Source organism: Anolis carolinensis, unplaced genomic scaffold, assembly GCF_035594765.1.
Source record: "Anolis carolinensis isolate JA03-04 unplaced genomic scaffold, rAnoCar3.1.pri scaffold_15, whole genome shotgun sequence".
Lineage (NCBI taxonomy): Eukaryota > Metazoa > Chordata > Lepidosauria > Squamata > Dactyloidae > Anolis > Anolis carolinensis.
In genome coordinates, this window is record NW_026943826.1 from 9,773,144 (window position 1) to 9,797,662 (window position 24,519).

The 24,519-nt window shown below is 34.3% G+C and overlaps 2 protein-coding genes and 1 long non-coding RNA gene across 7 annotated transcripts in view; 1 reads left to right on the forward strand and 2 right to left on the reverse strand.

Moving 5' to 3' along the window:
* The window catches only part of LOC100563505 (cyclin-dependent kinase 11B), a 33,671-nt gene extending 32,135 nt beyond the window's left edge, over positions 1–1,536 (reverse strand). For all 4 annotated transcript variants that reach the window (XM_062965694.1, XM_062965693.1, XM_062965692.1 and 1 more), the window contains exon 1: positions 1,401–1,536. The gene's annotated coding sequence lies outside the window, so the exon portion shown is untranslated. The remainder of the gene's footprint in view (positions 1–1,400) is intronic.
* A 1,709-nt stretch (positions 1,537–3,245) lies between these two features.
* slc35e2b (solute carrier family 35 member E2B) lies at positions 3,246–23,839 on the reverse strand. 2 transcript variants are annotated; one of them, XM_062965695.1, is made up of 9 exons: positions 23,691–23,839; positions 15,873–16,370; positions 12,684–12,819; positions 11,656–11,783; positions 9,344–9,464; positions 9,174–9,227; positions 6,981–7,053; positions 6,663–6,808; positions 3,246–6,009 (listed from the first exon to the last, which is right to left on the reverse strand). In XM_062965695.1, exons 2-9 carry the CDS (start codon positions 16,213–16,215, stop codon positions 5,748–5,750), a joined length of 1,263 nt encoding a protein of 420 aa, XP_062821765.1. In that variant the 5' UTR covers positions 16,216–16,370; positions 23,691–23,839; the 3' UTR covers positions 3,246–5,747. The 2 variants fall into 2 exon arrangements, with proteins under 2 accessions (XP_062821765.1, XP_062821766.1); XM_062965696.1 differs by lacking the exon at positions 23,691–23,839 and adding an exon at positions 23,306–23,448.
* LOC134294480 (uncharacterized) overlaps positions 23,776–24,519 on the forward strand; it is a 1,734-nt gene continuing 990 nt past the window's right edge. Inside the window, exon 1 of the long non-coding RNA XR_010001364.1 lies at positions 23,776–24,519. This exon is cut by the window's right edge and continues 560 nt beyond it. This is a non-coding gene — a long non-coding RNA (uncharacterized LOC134294480).

A 24,519-nucleotide genomic window follows, 5' to 3' on the forward strand; every position in this document is an offset into this window, starting at 1 on the left:
GTAATATAGTAATTAACTAATATTCTATCACACCAAAGCAAAGCAAGACAAATACAGACACTTAAATTAATGTAATATGGTAATTAATATTAGACCATACCAAAGCAAGACAAATACACACTTAAATTAATGTAATATAGTAATTAACTAATATTATAGCACACCAAGACAAATACACACTTAAATTAATGTAATATAGTAATTCACTAATATTATAGCACACCAAGACAAATACACACTTAAATTAATGTAATATAGTAATTAACTAATATTATAGCACACCAAGACAAATACACACTTAAATTAATGTAATATAGTAATTAACTAATATTATAGCACACCAAGACAAATACACACTTAAATTAATGTAATATAGTAATTCACTAATATTATAGCACACCAAGACAAATACACACTTAAATTAATGTAAGATAGTAATTAACTAATATTATAGCACACCAAGACAAATACACACTTAAATTAATGTAATATAGTAATTCACTAATATTATAGCACACCAAGACAAATACACACTTAAATTAATGTAATATAGTAATTAACTAATATTCTATCACACCAAAGCAAAGCAAGACAAATACAGACACTTAAATTAATGTAATATGGTAATTAATATTAGACCATACCAAAGCAAGACAAATACACACTTAAATTAATGTAATATAGTAATTAACTAATATTATAGCACACCAAGACAAATACACACTTAAATTAATGTAATATAGTAATTCACTAATACAGTAGAGTCTCGCTTATCCAACGTTCTGGATTATCCAACGCATTTTTGTAGTCAATGTTTTCAATCCATCATGATATTTTGGTGCTAAATTCGTAAATATAGTAATCACAACATAGCATTACTGTGTATTGAACTACTTTTTCTGTCAAATTTGTTGAATAACATGATGTTTTGGTGCTGAATTTGTAAAATCATAACCTAATTTGATGTTTAATAGGCTTTTCCTTAATCCCTCCTTATTATCCAACATATTCGCTTATCCAACATTCTGCCGGCCCGTTTATGTTGGATAAGTGAGACTCTACTGTATTATACCACACCAAACTCAATGAAATTGACAAATTGAGTCACATTATAGTATTTAAGGCCCATACTAGGCCTTAAACCCTGTTAATGGGTTTATATTGATATAATAATAGTAATAATGGCGCCTCAGAAGAGGAGGGTTAATCTATTTCAGGCCTGGGCCTAGTCGGGCCTTCTCTTCAGGTGTTTTGGACTACAATTCCCATCATTCCTCGCCGCCTGAGGCGGCGAGGAATGATGGGAATTGTAGTCCAAAACACCTGAAGAGAAGGCCCGACTAGGCCCAGGCCTGTCGGTTGCCTGAGAGTGACGGTTAACCGAGGCCTACTCCGCTCACCTTTCCGTCGCCTCCACAGGCCGCCAGCGACACGACCGGAAGGAAGCTCGACGCGGAGAATTCGTGCTGCTTCCGGCTCTGCGGAGGGTGACGTCACCCGAACTTCCTCTCCCTCGCTATTGCTGGACTTCAACTCCCAGAAGCCTCAGCCGCCTCGCACCGTAGCGAGGGCTCCTGGGAGTTGAAGTCCAAAGCTCTTAAAAAGGCCTACGAATGGGTTTTTTCTTTCGTTGGATAGTGATTGGGAAGGCCTAAGGCTCCAGAAGTTTTCGGCCGGAATCACTGGGTTGCTGTGAGGTTTCCGGGCTGTATGGGCTCCCAATAAATTTATTTTCCAATACAGTAGACTCTCAATTACCCACCTATCTTTCTATATATCGTTTTTTCTGTCTATCTATTTATCTATCTATCTGATTGGTTCAAGATAATATTATTATTTATATTATTTATATTTTATTATTATTATTTATAATTATTATTTATAATTACAGTACCTACCTATCTACCTACCTATCTTTCTATCGATCGTCTTTTCTGTCTATCTATTTATCTATCTGATTGGTTCAAGATAATAATAATAATAATATTATTATTATTTATATTATTTATATTTTATTATTTTTATTATTATATTTATTTATATTTTATTATTATTATTATTTATAATTATTATTTATAATTACAGTACCTACCTATCTTTCTATCTATCGTCTTTTCTGTCTATCTATCTATCTATCTATCTGATTGGTTCAATAATAATAATTATTATTATTTATAATTACAGTACCTACCTATCTACCTACCTATCTTTCTATCTATCGTCTTTTCTGTCTGTCTATTTATCTATCTATCTGATTGGTTCAAGATAATAATAATAATTATTATTATTATTTATAATTATTATTTGTAATTACAGTACCTATCTACCTACCTATCTTTCCATCGTCTTTTCTGTCTATTTATCTATCTATCTGATTGGTTCAAGATAATAATAATAATAATTATTATTATTATTTATAATTATTATTTATAATTACAGTACCTACCTACCTACCTACCTATCTTTCTATCTATTGTCTTTTCTGTCTATCTATCTATTTATCTGATTGGTTCAAGATATTAATAATAATTATTATTATTTATAATTATTATTTATAATTACAGTACCTACCTACCTATCTTTCTATCTATCGTCTTTTCTATCTATTTATCTATCTATCTGATTGGTTCAATAATAATAATTATTATTATTTATAATTATTATTTATAATTACAGTACCTACCTATCTACCTACCTATCTTTCTATCTATCGTCTTTTCTGTCTATCTTTCTATCTATCTATCTGATTGGTTCAAGATAATAATAATTATTATTTATAATTATTATTTATAATTACAGTACCTACCTATCTACCTACCTATCTTTCTATCTATTGTCTTTTCTGTCTATCTATTTATCTATCTATCTGATTGGTTCAAGATAATAATAATAATAATAATAATAATAATAATAATAATAATAAATTATAATTATTATTTATAATTACATCCTGCCCTTCTCACCTGAAGGGACTCAGGGCGGGATATAAATATAAATAATATATAATTATATAAATAAATATAAATAAAGGATCCCTCCCTCCCAAGGCAGGAAGCAGCCAGGTTTTGAAGCTGCAAGGCCATTCAGTTTTTTAAAACTATAATCGGAACAGTAAATAACGAGCCACACTCTAAAAACAGGGGAATTCCAGACAGGAAACAATCAGGGCCAGCTAACATCTCCCAGCAAAGCTTCGACATCCTTACAGTTATATTACTGAATACCAATGAACCCAGCCAACAACATTTTAATTATATATATATATATAAATTGTCATTTTTTTATTTTATCAAAACAGACAGAAGGAACCAATGGAACAGTGCAGCAACCAAGCCTCATAGCTTATCCCTTGGCATCTTAATACAAATGGGCATCCACAGGTCAAAAAGAAAATACGTCAAGCTTAACAACGTTGCCTCTACAGCTCCGAAGATAACAAGAGTATATTATTATTATGATGTCAATAATAATAATACAAATAATAAAATTATATTATTATTATTATCTTTCTGCAGCTTTCACAATGTCCCCACTTCTCACTCTTAGTCGATTCCCACGATTGCAAACCGGGTTCAGATTGCCACAACTACGCCAGGAGTAGCCCAATTTTATTTTTGTGCGAGATCAAAGAATCTTATTACTGTATTATTACAGTATTATTATTATTAGTTACTCTCTTTCAGCAGCTTTTACAACGTCTCCGCTTCTCTTTCTTAGTCACCTCCCACGATTGCAAACAGGGCTTAGATTGCCATGACTACACCCGGGCGTAGCCCAAAAAATAAAATTATTATTATTATTATTATTATTATTATTATTATTATTATTATTATTATTATTGTTATCTTTCTGCAGCTTTTACAACATCCCCACTTCTCTCTCTTAGTCAACTTCCAAGATTGCAAATCGGGTTCAGATTGCCACGACTACACCCGGGCGTAGCCCAATATTATTTTTGTGGGAGACCAAATAACAATAATAATACCAATAATAATAATAATAATAATCTTTCAGTGGCTTTTACAACGTCACCACTTCTCTCTCTTAGTCCACGATTGCAAACTGGGTTCAGATTGCTACGACTACAACCAGGAGTAGCCCAATTTTATTTTTGTGGGAGACCAAATGACAATAATAATACCAATAATAATAATAATAATCTTTCAGTGGCTTTTACAACGTCCCCACTTCTCTTAGTCCACGATTGCAAACCGGGTTCAGATTGCCACGACTACAACCAGGAGTAGCCCAATTTTATTTTTGTGGGAGACCAAATAACAATAATAATACCAATAATAATAATAATAATCTTTCAGTGGCTTTTACAATGTCCCCACTTCTCTTAGTCCACGATTGCAAACCGGGTTCAGATTGCCACGACTACAACCAGGAGTAGCCCAATTTTATTTTTGTGGGAGACCAAATAACAATAATAATACCACTAATAATAATAATAATAATCTTTCAGTGGCTTTTACAACGTCCCTGCTTCTCTCTCTCTCTTAGTCCACGATTGCAAACTGGGTTCAGATTGCCACGACTCCAACCAGGAGTAGCCCAATTTTATTTTTGTGGGAGACCAAAAAAATCTCAACTATTGTAGAAAAACAATAAAAACAACAACAAAGTAAAGATCCATCTTTTTTTCGGGAAATCAAAAAAATCTCAACTATGTTGTAGAAAAACAATAGCAACAACAAAGTAAAGAGCCATCTTTCTTTCGGGAGATCAAAAAATATCAACTAGGTTGTAGAAAAACCATAACAACAACAAAGTAAAGAGCCATCTTTCTTTCGGGAAATCAAAAAAATCTCAACTATGTTGTTGTAGAAAAACAACAACAACAAAGTAAACAACTATCTGTATTTTGGGACAGACCAAATCCACCAAAACGGAGAGCTGGAGAAGGTGGATAGCAAACAACCTTCAGGTAAATCTCTGGGTGGTTTCCAGTTGTTATGAGAAAATGGTTTGTCAATAGGGCCAAATACTAGTTGGAGGAAGGAAATGACAGCTACTAGCACTTTATGTTTAGCTACAGAACAAGAACTCAAGAGCTCAGAGCACGGGACAAAACAAACAGGGGTCTTTGGTAGGCGAGACCTAGATTCCTGTTCAGTTTTCTACTTAATTCTGCTGCTTCTTCCATTATATCGACCCAAATTTTGCTTGGAGTTCTTCTTTGCAGGGGTGGAGGTTAACAAAAAGTGTATCAGCTTCATTAGTATGATCAGGCGTAAGATAATAGCTTCGTCCTTGCATCGCATTTGCCTTCAGGGATAGGAGAGGGTTGTATCACAACCAGGGCCATATATTATAATCCAGAATGGAAAACTAAGGAATGATTCCTCCCATCTCTGAAGAGAATACAAGACTGCCATACTCTTCTGGGAACAGGCTTCATATACTTTCAAAGCCTCGTTTATTGCTTCCTTGCAGGCGGCCGCAATCACAAAACCGCCGTTATTTATTCCTTTTGCAAAATGTTTCCCAATCCTGGTCCCAATAGATATTGCATTGTATTGCATTTACGGCTTCAAGTGGTTCGACGCTTCGTGTAGGGAAAGGCAGTGATATCCATTCCTAGAGGTGGTTGATCCGAGTTGATGCAGCAAGTGGGACACGCTAGTGGTTACGATTCTGCTTTGCTGGTCTGACAGTGATCCTCTTTCTTTCTGGATGCCAAAACCTGCCCTGCGTTGGGGCAGTGGATCTCCTAGAGGAAGCACTTCCGGAAACCGAAACGTTCACGGCGAAAAATCCTTGTACGGCTTTAAATCTGTTGGAATCAGCGGCTCCGTGTCTTTGCTAGCCATCTGTGGGGAGAGCGGGGAGGAGGCCGCCGCTAAGCTCTGGATGGTGGCCTGCTGGTGCTGCTTGGCTTTGTTATAGAGCAGGACTCCCACTATCACGAGCACCGTCCCGATGGCCGAGAGGCTGGTGATTTTGTTGCCGAACACAATGATGCTGAGCCAGATGGACAGGGCGTGCTTGACTGTGCTGGCGACGCTAAGAAAGGGAGGAGAAACTGATCAGAAATGGTAAAAAATAACTAGGTATTTTTAATTACAGAAATGTGAGTCAAGCACTGAAAGGGTTAAATGGATGCAATGACTGAGCAAACGCTATAGTTTAATATAAGCAGGTGTGCTTGTAGCTTTGTAGGTCTCAGTGTGAGAGAGGCCTCAGTGTGAGAGAGGCCTCAGTGTGAGAGAGGCCTCAGTGTGAGAGAAGCCTCAGTGTGAGAGAGGCCCAAGTGTGAGAGAAGCCTCAGTGTGAGAGAGGCCTCAGTGTGAGAGAGGCCTCAGTGTGAGAGAAGCTTCAGTGTGAAAGAGGCCCAAGTGTGAGAGAAGCCTCAGTGTGAGAGAGGCCCAAGTGTGAGAGAGGCCCAAGTGTGAGAGAAGCCTCAGTGTGAGAGAGGCCTCAGTGTGAGAGAAGCCTCAGTGTGAGAGAGACCTCAGTGTGAGAGAGGCAGTGTGAGAGAGGCCTCAGTGTGAGAGAGGCCTCAGTGTCAAAACATCCGGGCAATGTCTCCTGGGCAATGTCCTTGCAGACGGCCAATTTTCTCATACCAGAAGCGACTTGCAGTTTCTCAAGTCGCTCCTGACATGAAATAATAATAATAATAATAATTCTACCCCAGAACCGAATGGTGTTTTTACCTGAAAGTCACGGGAGAAATTTTGCCCATCAAGGCGTAGGCCGTAACACTTTGCAAATGAAAAAGCACTCCGTCGATCAGGAGCAGCACAACAATGTCCTGGTTGTACTGGAAACTCCTTCCGCTCTTTCCAATCACTGGCACATCCTGACACGTAAACAAATAAGACAGAAGGATAAATAAAGCTGCCAATGTCCTGATCACACCTTGGGATCTTTCAAAGTGCAAAGGACTGGTTATTTGCCTTTTTAAAAAAATCAAGTGTAAGTTAAAGTTAGTGATTTAGTTTCACAGAAGCTTCCCCTGACCCGTTTCTCACCATGAAAAATATCCAAGCTGGGATCAGCATGATGACGGCAGCAGCGCTAGTATAGAACTGCAGTTCTGGTGCGCTGTAAGAGACGGGAGAAGAAATAGAGTGATGTTAGCTAGGTGCAAAGTCGAAACGGGGGATAATAGATCTCAAATGCGTGTTGAAAGCATAAAAGAAAAAAATGGGATTTATACGAGTTGTAGTTCACTTACATCCAGAGCACACTATGAACCCAAACCATGATAGATCTGGACCAAACCTGGCATGCATAGCCGATATGCCTACATTTGAATACTGATGAGTTTTGAGGGGAATTGGCCTGGACATTTGGGAGTTATAGGTACTGGGATGTATAGTACCTATACAGAAAATGTAGTTCAATACGCAGTAATGCTATGTAGTAATTACTGTATTTACAAATTTAGCACCAAAATATCACGATATATTGAAAACACTGACTAAAAAAAATGTGTTGGATAATCCAGAATGTTGGATAAGCGAGTCTTGGATAAGTGAGACTCTACTGTACCAAGAAAATTACATTATTTTTAAATATTTACATAAAGCTCTAATTTAAGATAAGACTGTCCAACTCTGATTAAATCATTATTCTCATCTTCTTCCATGTAAATGTGCTTATGTATATTTTTAATAATAGAGTAAAATAATACATGTAATAATAATAATAACAGAGTAATACATGTAATAATAGAGTAAAATAATAAATGTAATAATATCAGAATGAAATAATGAATGTATTAATAATAATAAAATAGAGTAAAATAAATGTAATAGTAGCAACAATAATAGAGTAAAATAATAAATGTAATAATAATAATAATAAGATCAGAGTGAAATAATAAATGTATTAATAATAATAAACATAGAGTAAAATAAATGTAATAGTAACAACAATAATAGAGTAAAATAATAAATGTAATAATAATAATAAGCTCAGAGTGAAATAATGAATGTATTAATAATAATAAAAAAGAGTAAAATAAATGTAATAGTAGCAACAATAATAGAGTAAAATAATAAATGTAATAATAATAATAAGATCAGAGTGAAATAATGAATGTATTAATAATAATAAAAAAGAGTAAAATAAATGTAATAGTAGCAACAATAATAGAGTAAAATAATAAATGTAATAATAATAATAAGATCAGAGTGAAATAATTAATGTATTAATAATAATAATAGAGTAAAATAAATGTAATAGTAGCAACAATAGAGTAAAATAAATATAATAATAATAAGAACAGAGTGAAATAATGAATGTATTAATAATAATAATAAAAATAGGGTAAAATAAATTTAACAGTAGCAACAATAATAGAGTAAAATAATAAATGTAATAATGTCAGAGTGAAATAATAAATGTATTAATAATAATAGAGTAAAATAATAAATGTAATAATAATAATCATTATATATGATATTATACTATACCACTATACTGTAATATGATTAGTAATATTACATTTAGTATATAATATATAATTAATATTATTATATCGTATTATTATTAATATATTGAATTACATTATAATATTCATATGAATATTATATGTATGTATGTATTTATTTATTTTTGAGTATATACAGTAATTTGTGGGAGTTGTAATTCACCTACATCCAGAAAGCATTGTGAACTCAAACACTGATGGATCTGGACCCAACTTGGCACATCTATGTGATATGCCAAAATTTGATTACTCAAGGGGTTTGGGGGAAACTTGACTTTTCTTTCTTGGAGTTGTAGTTCACCCACAAGCAGAGAAACCTCTATAACCCAAACCAACATTTCCAAAAGTAACCTTATGTAGCTTAGATTTAGGTTTATCAGGTTATAAACAATCTGGTTTCCCCCTAAAGCCATCAAATTAATAATAACAATATCCTGCTTTATCTCTCCCAAAGGAGACCCAAAGTAGCTTAACAGAAAAAGCATTAGCATACAATTTAAAATATACAAATATGTAAACATTAAAACAGGATTAAATATAAACAGTATTTTAAAATATAATAATAATAGTAATAATAATTTTATTCTTATACCCCGCCCCATCTCCCCGAAGTGACTCGGGGCGGCTTACATGGGGCCAAGCCCGAACAGAACAATAAAACAAAACAATAAAACCAATAAAACCAATAATCAGACAATAAAAGCAAGCAAATACGGGAGAAACTTACGAGAAACGGTACTTGTCTCCACTGAGCAGCTTTTTGGAGAACACATTCTGCAAGCTGTAAGGAGGGAAAGGAAACTACATTTATTTCTAAGCCTAAATGGGAAGAAATAAGATAATTGCGGACATTCAATGTGAACGATGATGAAGGTCATGAAATCCGTATCTATATACCAGTCCATGATGTTAGTCGACAAAGCTGCAGAGAAGCCCAGGACGTTGAAGCTCAGCTCCGTCGCGGTGCACAGAGCAAGGCCTCCCATTACGGGAAGGAGGGAGAGGTTCACTAACAGACCTAGATGCATCACAGACAAAAGGCAGAGAAAGCAGGGAAAAACATTAAAAACCAACATGGAACGCTGTCACCATAAAACAGCCACAACAAGACCATCACACAACTGAATATGCTTGACATAGGTCTTGATCCAGGATAGTGATGTCAAAAAATGGCTTAAGTTTCCAGAAAGGTAAGGAGCCATGGGGAGCTAGTGGTTCTGAAATAATGCCAAGCCGTAGCCTCAACTTTAAATTGTTCTGTTTATTGTGATATGCATATTTTACAGAAATACCGTATGTGTTAGTCTATGTCTTTTTCTGAATGTTTTTATAAGATGATGTGTTTTAACTATGCCTTGAGCTAAGAGTAGAGGCAGGCATATTAATAAATACCGTATATACTCGAATATAAGCCAACCCGAATATAAGCTGAGGCATCTAATTTTACCACAAAAAAACTGGTAAATCATTGACTCAAGTATAAGCCGAGGCTGGGAAATTTCAGAAATAAAAATAGATACCAAAAATTACATGAATTGAGGCATCAGTAGGTTAAATGTTTTTGAATATTTACATCAAGCTCTAATTTAAGATACGACTGTCCAACTCTGATCAAATCATTATTCTCATCTTCTTCAATGTAAATGTGCTTATGTATCCTTTTAATAGTAATAGAGTAAAATAATACATGTCATCATAATAATAAGATCAGAGTAAAATAATAAATGTATTAATAATAATTAAAAAATAAAGTAAAATAAATGTAATAGTAGCAACAATAATAGAGTACAATAATAAATGTAATAATACAGTAGAGTCTCACTTATCCAACATAAACGGGCCAGCAGAATGTTGGATAAGCGAATATGTTGGATAATAAGGAGATATTAAGGAGAAGCCTATTAAACACCAAATTAGGTTATGATTTTACAAATTAAGCACCAAAACATCATGTTAGACAACAAATTTGACAGAAAAATTAGTTCAATACACAGTAATGCTATGTAGTAATTACTGTATTTACAAATTTAGCACCAAAATATCATGATGTATTGAAAACATTGACTACAAAAATGCGTTGGATAATCCAGAATGTTGGATAAGCGAGTCTTGGATAAGTGAGACTCTACTGTAGATACCAAAAGTTACATGAATTGAGGCATCGGTAGGTTAAATGTTTTTGAATATTTACACCAAGCTCTAATTTAAGATACAACCGCCCAACTCTGATCAAATCATTCTTCTCATCTTCTTCAATGTAAATGTGCTTATGTATCCTTTTAATAATAATAGAGTAAAATAATACATGTCATCATAATAATAAGATCAGAGTGAAATAATAAATGTATTCATAATAATAAAAATAAAGTAAAATAAATGTAATAGTAGCAACAATAATAGAGTACAATAATAAATGTAATAATAATAGAGTAAAATAATAAATGTAATAATGTCAATAATAATAGAGAAAAATAATAAATGTACCACATATTCTCGAGTATAAGCTGACCCAAATATAAGCCAGCCAGGATCCTCACGCAAGTATAAACCAAGGGGGGCTTTTTTAGTCCTAAAAAAGGGCTGAAAAACTAGGCTTATACTAGAGTATATACAGTATGTATTTATTAACAGTAATAATAATTATTATATGTATTATTGTAGATAGATCTGTTTCACCATACCAACAATAAAAGACAAAAGCAAAAATAAACAAACGAATGGACACTTATCACTGTGCTAAAACGGATCTGGTGTTGTTTTAACAGTTTAACATGGTGATATGCTATGATTTTTATCATTTTTACTGATTTTAATGTACAGTGTATTTTGTATTTCTATGTTTTATGTTTGCTGTGGCACTGAATTATTGACAGTCTGGAAGTCGCTCTGAGTTCCATTTGGGGTAAGTAAATAAATAAATTAATAAAATACGCAATAATATATTTATTTACTTTGTTTTATACCCGCCCTCTCTCCCTCATTGAGGGACTTAGAGTAGCTAACACTCGGCCGGACAAATGTAAGACAATACAAAAATTCAAAATAAATATAGATCACATATAGATATAGATATAAAACTAATTTAAATCTGTCCATCCTAATGGACAGATTGTGTGTGTGTTTGTTGGCAGGAGCGACAGAGGCAAAGAATGAGAAATGGCTGCCCTATGCTATATGATGGACACATATTCTTCTTCCCTGCTGCTTACCAGTATATTCCCCCAATATCATGCGGGACATGATCACTGTGAAAATGGGGGCCGAGCTTTTCACCGTCTCGGCGAAGGACACGGCCACGTTCTTCAGACTAACCAGGCCCAAGACAACCGTGGCAAACCTGAAAGAATAACTCGCTTAAGGCAATAATAATAATAATAATAATAATAATAATAATAATAATAATAATAATAGAGCAAGCGAGAAGTATATAAGCTCTAGTCTATATATATAAAAGGGTAATGAAATTTCGGCCTAGGACAAAACAACAAAACTACACATCCCAGAAACACTAAACTTGGCAGCACAACCCCTCATCCATGCCTCTACGTTCATACAACAAAAAGAAAAGAAAAATAAAGTCCTAATTAGAGGGAGAGGAATAATTGTTTTTATCCAATTGCTGCCAGTTAGAAGGCTAAGCTCCGCCCACTTGGTCTCCTAGCAACCCACTCAGCCCAGGGGACAGGCAGAGTTAGGCCTCACTTAGGCCTCTTCCACACTGCCTATAAAATACAGATTATATGATTTTAACTGGATTATATGGCAGTGTAGATTCAAGGCCCTTCCACACAGCTATATAACCCATTTATAATCTTATATTATCTGCTTATATTATCTTGACTCCACACTGCCATATAATCCACTTCAGTGTGCAGTCGGACACAACTGGACTTAATGTCAGGAGAAAACCTTTACCCTTTACCTTAACTACCACCAATTCCTCAATACTTTATTTTCCATACCACCAGACTTTGCCACAGCAACGCGTGGCCGGGCAGAGCTTGTATATATTATATATTAAATGTAATATTACTAATAATATTACCATATAATGATATAGTACAATATCGTAATTTAATGCTTATATTGTGCTGTGCTGATAATATATTGTATGTACATTTGATTTGTAAGCCGCTCTGAGTCCCTTTTGGGGTGAGAAGAGCGGGATATAAATGTAGTAAATAAATAAATAGTGTCATAATAAATCAGTGAAGACAAAAATCACGCCGCTTCTTACCTCATCAGACCAACAAACAACATGATCATGATGAAGTTGGGAGGGTACGAGAGGCGGGCCTTGTGCTGGTATAAGCAGCAGGGGACAAACATCTTGACACAGCCAATGAAAGTGGTGGAGAGCATCTGGACGGCGCCTGGACCACAAAGGAGCCCAAAATAAGATATATATCTGCCTCCTCTTTTTTGCCCCATGTTCATTCCCAGAGCATGTAATCACAGAATTATAGAATTCTAAAGTTGGAAGAGACCCTAAGGACCATCCAGTCCAGCAGCAAACACTTTGATTCAGAAGATGGTTTCGATTACAACTATTGCAACTTCAGCAGGTTAATTATACCCAGAAACAGGGCAAACAGGGCAACAAATAATCAAATCTACAAAGGGAAACATCCACATATTCATTCAATTGTAATCCCATTCTTCTACCAAGGAAGCGTGTCGATGGTTCCCTGCCTCTGGCCACAGTGTTGCTCTGAAGATATAGAGATGCCTAGGGAGCCCATATTTACGAATTAAATTCACAAATAACACCATGTAACAAAATATGAAAAATAAAATATAATAATAATAATAACTTTATTTTTATACTCCACCCCATCTCCCCGGGGGGACTCGGAGTGGCTTACATGGGGCCACGCTCGACAACAATACAACAGCAGCAATAAAACAATAAAACAAATATCGAGAATAAAACAAATGTCGCATCAATAAAACATCAACATCAGTAAGCAGTCATAAAAGTCGGCATACAGCATAAAATGATTAAAAACGGGAAGGCTAAAAACACGGATCTGGGCCAGAGTGCAGAAAACTTCAACATGGGAGAGGTAGTTTCACAGTTAAAACAGTCAATAAAGTGCAAAATAATCATGGTCAGGCATCCTATTGTTAGACTTTTATTTGTATTCCACCCTATCTCCCCGAGGGGACTCAAGGCAGATTCCACAATATATTATTATTATTATTATTATTATTATTATTATTATTATTATTATTATTATTAGATGGAATATATGTGTGTGTGTATGTGTATGTATTATGTATACATATAATGTAATGTCACTGGAGATGGTAGGAACACAATATATTGATATTAGAAGATATCTGTGTGTCATATATATATATATACACATACATACACACACACAATCTCTGGAAATGACAGGAACACAATATATTATTATATGGAGATGTATGTTTACATGGAGATAATAGGAACACAATATATTATTATTATATGGATATTATGTATGTATTATGTACAATATATTATGAGCGGGATATAAATGTAGTAAATAAATAAATAAATAAATAAAATAATGTAATGTCACTGGAGATGGTAGGAACACAATATATTATTATTATTATTATTATTATGAGATATTTGTGTGTCTCATATATATATATATATATATATATATATATATATATAGTCTCTGGAGATGACAGGAACATGTTTATATCTTTATTTGGAGATAACAGGAACACAATATACTATTATTATTATAATATGGATATTATGTATGTACAGATAATGTAATGTCACTGGAGATTACAAGAACACAATATATTATTATTAGATATATATCTTTAAAAAAAAAACCCTGTTCCTGGTTTGAAAGTGTCATTTCCTGTGCGGTACTCACTTTGAAAGTGATTATTATCCTACAGAAACTTCGTTTTTGTGGCTGCCACAAACTATAACGTTGATTTGTTGAGATTCAATGAGATATTCATTAAAAAAAACTACAGTAGAGTCTCACTTATCCAAGCTAAACGGGCCGGCAGAAGCTTGGATAAGCGAATATCTTGGATAATAAGGAGGGATTAAGGAAAAGCCTATTAAAAATCAAATTAGGTTATGATTTTAAAATATTAAGCACCATAACATCATGTTATACAACAAATTTGACAGAAAAAGTAGTTCAATACGCAGTAATATTATGTTGTAATTACTGTATTTATGAATTTAGCACCAAAATATCACGATATATTGAAAACATTGACTACAAAAATGGCTTGGATAATCCAGAACCTTGGATAAGTGAGTCTTGGATAAGTGAGACTCTACTGTATATGGATATTATGTACATATGGACATACAGTAGAGTCTCACTTATCCAACATAAACGGGCCGGCAGAACGTTGGATAAGCGAATATGTTGGATAATGAGGAGAGATTAAGAAAAAGCCTATTAAACATCAAATTAGGTTATGATTTTACAAATTAAGCACCATAACATCATGTTATACAACAAATTTGACAGAAAAAGTAGTTCAATACGCAGTAATATTATGTTGTAATTACTGTATTTATGAATTTAGCACCAAAATATCACGATATATTGAAAACATTGACTACAAAAAGGCGTTGGATAATCCAGAACGTTGGATAAGTGAGGCTTGGATAAGTGAGACTCTACTGTATATGGATATTATGTACATATGGACATATAATGTAATGACACTGGAGATGGTAGAGACACAATATATTATTATTATTATTACAGTAGAGTCTCACTTATCCAACATAAACGGGCCGGCAGAACGTTGGATAAGCGAATATGTTGGATAATGAGGAGAGATTAAGAAAAAGCCTATTAAACATCAAAATAGGTTATGATTTTACAAATTAAGCACCAAAACATCACGTTTTACAACAAATTTGACAGAAAAAGTAGTTCAATACGCAGTAAAGCTATGTAGTAATTACTGTATTTACGAATTTAGCACCAAAATATCACGATTTATTGAAAACATTGACTACAAAAAGGCGTTGGATAATCCAGAACGTTGGATAAGTGAGGCTTGGATAAGTGAGACTCTACTGTATATGGATATTATGTACATATGGACATATAATGTAATGACACTGGAGATGGTAGAGACACAATATATTATTATTATTATATATTATTATTATTATTATTATTATTATTATTATTAATATTATTAGGAGCCCCCAGATGGCGTAGTGGACTAAGTGACTTGAAGTTGGGTTGCTGACCTGAAAGCTGCCAGGTTCGAATCCCACCTGGGGAGAGTGCGGATGACGGCAACGTCCTTGCAGACGGCCAATTCTCTCACTCCAGAAGCAACTCAAGTTGCTCCTGACACGAGAAAAAAAATAATAAATAGGAGGCATTTGTGCATCATATAGGGGTTTTTTGGGAGGGGGAATAATTACCCAGCATGCTCGGCTCCCCCTCCAGCAGCGACAGAATGTACTTGTTCAGGAAGAGTGTGCAAAAGCTGAAGAAGAACCACAAGGTGAGGTAGACGAGGGCATGGGAGTTCCAGATGCCCAGATCGGACTCAATGACGGTGGTCTCGGTGATGGTGATCTTCAGGACGTTCTCCTCCGGCACGCTGTCACTCCGGGCCAAGACAAACCTCTCGCTCCGGCCGTGAAAGAGGGAGCCCAGCTGGAGGCCTTTGCTCCTGGGCGGCTTCTCCTCCGGGAGCAGAGCAGCGGCGGCCATGCTCGGATCCGGGAGGGGACTGTCCGGGCTCGGACCACCGGTGGCCATCTTGGAGGACGGGACCGGCCTTGGGCTCTGCCCGCATCGGCCACGTGCAGGACTGGGCCGCGGTCAGTTCCTTCGGCAAGGCTGAGGACGTCTCCCAAAGCTCACCTCGCTTGCATGAAACCTGGGGTGCTTTCTCTTGAAGACAGTCCCATTCCCTGCAAAGGAAAAGGGAAGTTCATTCTAAAATATGATAAAATTGAATATATACTTCATATTTTCTTATCACCCCTACCATGTACCCCGATCAGCCTTACAGGGTCTATTCCCATCCCAATTTGCACTTCCAGAATTTGCAGCACTTTATCAGTCACCTTGTGTTTACAATATTTATATGGTGCACCTTACCCAGTCTACTTTTACAATCTCTCAGTTTTAATCCATGTTTTTATTAGTTCTTGTTTTTTATTGGCTAATGTTTTTTTTTTCATTATTGTGCAAGTTGTTGTCTATTGCTGTGTTTTATACTGCTACTGTTTTTATTCGGGCTTGGCCCCATGTAAGCCGCCCTGAGTCCCCTCCGGGGAGATAGAGGCGGGGTATAAAAATAAAGTTATTATTATTATTATTATTACATATGTGGTTCTCCAACGTATTGTTTTGCTTAAATACAGGACCGTTTTATATGTTATTTTTGGGTCTTGGCCTCCCTAAAATGTTTTGGCATTTGCATTTTTAGATGGCTGGCAATCTGAAAGGTATGTTTATATTGACTCAGCCATTTTAGGTTGGCTATAACTTTTTGTGCTTCTATGCCCAAAATTCTTTGTATAAGCTCAGGCTGTGGCGCAGGCTGGAGAGCGGCTGCAATGAATCACTGCAATGAATCACTCTGACCAGGAGGTCATGAGTTCGAGGCCCGCTCGGAGCCATGTTTGTCTTGTCTTTGTTCTATGTTAAAAGGCATTGAATGTTTGCCTATATGTGTAATGTGATCCGCCCTGAGTCCCCTTCGGTGTGAGAAGGGCGGAATATAAATAAATAAATAAATAAATAAATAAATAAATAAATATAGCACTCTTTTTTACTTGGTCACTTAAGGAGCAGGAGACAGGCACAATTTTGGGAGTCTATCAGGCTCAATTACATTGATTTTATATCATTATTAATATTATTATTATTAAATTCCAAGTGGCAATACTTGCTGGAGGATTCTCTGAACAGCATTATTATTAATTTATTATGACACAGCAAACAAGATAGATATGCTGGATTTCGTTTCACAAAATCACAAGTCGAACACTTCTCAAGTGTCTAGGACTGTGAGATGTATTATTATTATTATTATTATTATTATTATTGCTAATACATTCCAAGTGACAATACATACTGGAGGATTCTCTAAACCAGGGGTCCCCAAACTAAGGCCCGGGGGCCGGATGCGACCCATCGAAGCTATTTATCTGGCCCCCACGGCACAAGGGCAGAAGCGGGTTGGACTAAATGACCCAAGGGGTCTCTTCTTCTCTTACAACCCTTATTATTATTAATAACATTGATGCTGGGTGGCCATCTGTCAGGGGTGCTTTGCTTGTGCTTTTGGTGCACAGAGGCAGAAGGGGGTTGGACTAAATGGCCCAAGGGGTCTCTTCCAACCCTCTTTATTATTATTATTATTATTATTATTATTATTATTATTATTATTAACATTGAGGCTGGGTGGCCATCTGTCAGGGGTGCTTTGCTTGTGCTTTTGGTGCACAGAGGCAGAAGGGGGTTGGACTAAATGGCCCAAAGGGTCTCTTCCAACCCTCTTTATTATTATTATTATTATTATTATTATTATTATTATTATTATTATTATTAACATTGAGGCTGGGTGGCCATCTGTCAGGGGTGCTTTGCTTGTGCTCTTGGTGCACAGAGGCAGAAGAGGATTGGACTCAATGGCCCAAAGGGTCTCTTCTAACCCTCTTTGATATTATTATTATTATTATTATTATTAACATTGAGGCTGGGTGGCCATCTGTCAGGGGTGCTTTGCTTGTGCTTTTGGTGCACAGAGGCAGAAGGGGATTGGACTCAATGGCCCAAAGGGTCTCTTCCAACCCTCTTTGATATTATTATTGTTGTTGTTATTTATTATTATTATTATTATTATTATTATTATTATTATTATTATTATTATTATTGCTTGGTGTCCAACTATAGCCCGGCCCTCCAACTGTCTGAAGGATCAGGAACTGGCCCCCTGTTTTAAAAGTTTGGGGACCCCTGCTCTAAACTATATTATTATTACTAAATTCCAAGTGGCAATATTTGCTAGAGGATTCTCTGAATAGGTTTGTTGTTGTTGTTGTTGTTGTTGTTGTTGTTATTACATTCCAAGTGACAATACATGCGGGAGGATTCTCTGAACAGCATTATTATTATTATTATTATTATTATTATTATTATTATTATTGCTAATACATTCCAAGTGACAATACATGCTGGAGGATTCTCTAAACTATATTATTATTACTAAATTCCAAGTGGCAATATTTGCTAGAGGATTCTCTGAATAACTTTATTATTGTTGTTGTTGTTGTTGTTGTTGTTGTTACATTCCAAGTGACAATACATGCTGGAGGATTCTCTGAACAGCATTATTATTATTTTTATTAAAATTTCAAGTGACAATACGTGCTGAATGATTCTCTGAGCTATATTATTATTATTTAATAATAATGCTAATATAATATAATAATACATTTTTATTTATTACCTGCCCTTTAGCTTGAGGCAGGGCACCCCACAGTTAAATAAATACATCTATAAAACCACATATTAAATACAGCCATAAACCCGTTATCATAACCGTTATCATTATTATTAGCCTTCTGAAATTCACTGGCTAATAATAATGAGAACAGTAACAACAATAATGATAATAGTAATAATGGCAGCTTGTAAGCTTGGGACTGTGTTATTGGATAATGATACAGCAACAACAACTATAAGAAAAAATGGGTTCCCAACGACTTGAACTAACAAGTGTCCACTAAATGGAATAATAACAATCTTAATACTGTATTATTATTATTATTATTTTATTATGACACAGCAAACAAGATAGACATGCTGGATTTCGTATCACAAAATCACAAGTTGAACATTATTATTATTATTATTATTATTATTATTATTATTATTATTATTATTATTCTCTTTCAGCGGCTTTTACAATGTCCCAATTTCTCTCTTAGTCAACTCCCACGATTGCAAACCAGATTGCCACGACTACACCTGGAAGTAGCCCAATATTATTTTTGTGGGAGACCAAACAATAATAATAATAATAATAACAACAACAACAACAATTATATTAATGATAATACCGAGTATCAAAACTGGAAGTAGCCCAATATTATTTTTGTGGGAGACCAAATAACAACAACAACAACAACAACAATTCTATTAATGATAATACTGTCAAAACTGGAAGTAGCCCAATATTATTTTTGTGGGAGACCAAATAATAATAACAACAACAACAACAACAATTCTATTAATGATAATACCGAGTGTCAAAGCTGGAAGTAGCCCAATATTATTTTTGTGGGAGACCAAATAATAACAACAACAACAACAACAATTCTATTAATGATAATACCGAGTGTCAAAACTGGAAGTAGCCCAATATTATTTTTGTGGGAGACAAAATAATAATAATAATAACAACAACAATTCTATTAATGATAATACTGAGTGTCAAAACTGGAAGTAGCCCAATATTATTTTTGTGGGAGACAAAATAATAATAATAATAACAACAACAATTCTATTAATGATAATACTGAGTGTCAAAACTGGAAGTAGCCCAATATTATTTTTGTGGGAGACCATATAACAACAACAACAACAATTATATTAATGATAATACCGAGTGTCAAAACTGGGAAACACAAGGAATAGTAATGACGACGGCGACAACAGGTAACAAATAAATCATGCTCAAAGAAAGGCAAAACTTTCAGAGGAAATATCTTTAACTTTCTTGCATCCCACTACAAGAAAATCCAACTCAAAAACATGATCATAAAATCAATTAGCAATATCAACTATGACACAATACCAGTCAAACTGGATGGTTTCAAACTGCAACTGGTTTTTACCTCCCCAGGCAATAGACCTGGCAATTATAAATTCTTCATGCACGTGCAACGTTGCCTTTCAGCTCTTCAAGCAGTGAGGATCTCGAACACAAATGCGCTTTGGCATCAAGCAACAGACGTGCGTGCAGTGTCTTAAAAACAATGGCAATCGAGATTTGCATCTGTGCGTAAGAAAGAGGGAGTTCTAGCACTAGGAAAAATTATGGTTTTTTTCTCCAGAAAATCCCACATCTCCCTCTCACGCACAGATTCAACAGCCAAAGGACAACTCAGCAATACTCAGCAATAAAATCATTATATATTTACCTTTGGACATTCCTTGGAACACAAATAGATTGGGGGGAAATGACTTTAACCTGTTTTTATAGTGTTATAAAATAGGCCTTTTGAAAGGGGAGCCGCTGAGCTGTTGCCACGTCTTTCGGGACCCACGTCCCTCCCTCTCCTCTGCAAAAGGCACGTGCGTCTCTTGTACAAACAAAAACACACCAGGCACGAAAACAGGCAGAGGAGGTCTATGCCAAGCTTCTGTGGACAACAGTTTTCTTTGAAGACTGCAACTCCTAGAAATCCTCAGCTTCCATGTCTAAGACAATGTGGGAATTGAGAAGATCTAACAAATGGCCCCAACAATGGATTCCCCCAGGCAGGAAGCAGCCAGGCTTTGAAGCTGGCATATTATATTGTATATTATGTACAATATACTATATATACATAATACATATTATATTATTATACAATATATTATATTATTATACATCATGGCATATTATATTGTATATTATATACAATATACTATGTAGACATAATACATATTATATTATCATATAATATATTATATTATTATACATAATGACATATTATATTGTATATTATATACAATATACTATATCTACATAATACATATATTATCATACAATATATTATATTATTATACTTTATTGATTATTATATTTTATCTTATATACAATATGCTATATATACATAATACATATTATATTATCATACAATATATTATATTATTATACATCATGGCGTATTATATTGTATATTATATACAATATACTATGTAGACATAATACATATTATATTATCATGCAATATATTATATTATTATACATCATGGCATATTATATTGTATATTATATACAACATACTATATGTACATAATACATATTATATTATCATGCAGTATATTATATTACTATATATCATTGCATATTATATTATATACAATATATACATAATACATATTATATTATCATACAATATATTATATTATTATACATCATGGCGTATTATATTGTATATTATATACAATATACTATGTAGACATAATTCATATCATATTATCATACAATATATTATATTATTATATATCACTGCATATTATATTATATACAATATACTATGTAGACATAATACATATATTATCATACAATATATTATATTACTATATATCATTGTGTATTATATTATATACAATATACTATATATACATATTAAATTATTATACAATATACAGTAGAGTCTCACTAATGTAAGCTAAACGGGCCGGCAGAAGCTTGGATAAGCGAATATCTTGGATTATAAGGACTGATCAAGGAAAAGCCTATTAAACATCAAATTAGGTTATGATTTTACAAATTAAGCACCAAAACTTCATGTTATACAACAAATTTGACAGAAAAAGTAGTTCAATACGCAGTAATGTTATGTTGTAATTACTGTATTTACGAATTTAGCACCAAAATATCACGATATATTGGAAACATTGACTACAAAAATGGCTTGGATTATCCAGAGGCTTGGATAAGCAAGGCTTGGATTAGTGAGACTCTACTGTATTATATTATTATACATCATGGTGTATTATATTGTATATTATATACAATATACTATGTAGACATAATACATATTATATTATTATACAATATATTATATTACTATATATCAATGCATATTATATTATATAAAATATACTATACATACATATATTATTATACAATATATTATATTACTATATATCATTGCATATTATATTATATATTATATACAATATACTATGTAGACATAATACATATATTAGTATACAATATATTATATTACTATATTTCATTGCGTATTATATTATATACGATATGTACTATATATACATATATTATTATACAATATATTATATTATTATACATCATTGCTATTCTATTGTATATTATTATTATACAATATATTATATTATTATATATCATTGCATATTATATTATATACAATATACTATATATACATAATACATATTATATTATTATATATCATTGCATATTATATTGTATATTATATACAATATACTATATATACATAATACATATTATATTATTATACAATATATTATATTACTATATATCAATGCATATTATATTATATACAATATACTATACATACATATTATATTATTATACAATATATTATATTACTATATATCATTGCATATTATATTATATACAATATACTATACATACATATTAAATTATTATACAATATATTATATTATTATATATCCTTGCGTATTATATTATATACAATATACTATATATATATATTATTATACAATATATTATATTATTATACATCATGGCGTATTATATTGTATATTATATACAATATAGTATGTAGACATAATACATATTATATTATCATACAATATATATTACTATATATCATTGCATATTATATTATATACAATACACTATATATACATATTATATTATTATACAATGTATTATATTACTATATATCATTGCATATTATATTATATACTATATACTATACATACATATTATTATACAATATATTATATTATTATATATCATTGCGTATTATATTGTATATTATATACAATATACTATATATACATATTATATTATTAGCATAGCATTTTTTTCCTCTCCTTTTCCCAGCTCTGAGAAAAGGCCTACTTTCTCCCTTCAGTAGGAACTCACCATGGCGAGGGGTTTCAGGGAGGGCCACTTCACCCCACATCAAGGAGGGCCACTTCACCCCACATCAAGGAGGGCCACTTCACCTCGCAACGGCCTTTGTGGTAGAAGCAGACTTCTATATCTTGATTTATATATAGATATATAGACAGAGCAGGCCTGGGCCGAGTTTGGGCCTTCTTTGCAGGGGTTTTGGACTGCAACTCCCACCATTCCTCACAGCCTCAGGCCTTTTCCTTTTCCCCCTCAGCCGCTTAAGCGGCTGAGGGGGAAAAGGAAAAGGCCTGAGGCTGTGAGGAATGGTGGGAGTTGCAGTCCAAAACCCCTGCAAAGAAGGCCCAAAACTTGTCCCATTCCTGAGGTAAAAGTAACCCAACGACACACCCACCTGCAATGGAAATGGTCTCGCCCTCCTCCTCGGCCGCCATGACTGCGGACGCGTCCACTGACAACGACAAAAAGGGGGGCGAGCGAGACGAAGAAAGGCTGACATGCGCAGAAGAGCGCCGCCTCCTCGGCTTGGGAGGCCGGAGCATGCGCAGAAGCGTTCCGGAGTCTGAGGTAAATTTCTAGCGCCGTCTCCATGGAAACACCACAGGCGAGGCCTATCCCTTCTTGGCAAGGAAACTAGCCCGGTATAGATCCGGGATCAGAATCTTATTCTAAGCCGGACCACACCCGGAACCACACCGTGTCCAATTCTGGGCCTCACCATTGACACTGTGTCCAATTCTGGGCCTCACCATTTGACTCTTAAGAAGATCACAATCGCTATGAGGAGCGGCTTGAAGAGCTAGGCCTGTTTTAGCCTGTAGAAGAGAAGGCGGAGGGGAGACATGAAGATGGAATGTGTCTGGGCCTCACCATTGACTCTTTAAGATGGAATGTGTCCGGGATCAAGGGCCTGGAGAACAATCTCTATGAGGAGCGGCTTGAAGAGCTAGGCATGTAGAAGAGAAGGTTGAGAGGAGACATGGTGAAGGCCATGGATGAAGAGGTGAGAGGGGAAGTCATATTGAGGAGGGAGCAAGCTTGTTTTGGCTTATTATTATAATAATAATAATAATATCTATAGATGTGGGCGAAACGTCAGGAGAGAATGCTTCTGGTGAAGGCCATGGATGAAGAGGTGAGAGGGGAAGTCATATTGAGGAGGGAGCAAGCTTGTTTTGGCTTATAATAATAATAATAATATCTATAGATGTGGGCGAAACGTC

Coding starts and splice junctions, on each gene's coding strand:
- slc35e2b (XM_062965695.1), bottom strand. CDS start 16,215: ATGGCCACCGGTGGTCCGAGCCCGGACAGTCCCCTCCCGGATCCGAGC. Junction 6,809..6,980: donor CAGCTTGGATATTTTTCATG/GTGAGAAACGGG, acceptor TTTACGTGTCAG/GATGTGCCAGTGATTGGAAA. Junction 6,010..6,662: donor ATTTCTCCCGTGACTTTCAG/GTAAAAACACCA, acceptor TCCCTTTCTTAG/CGTCGCCAGCACAGTCAAGC.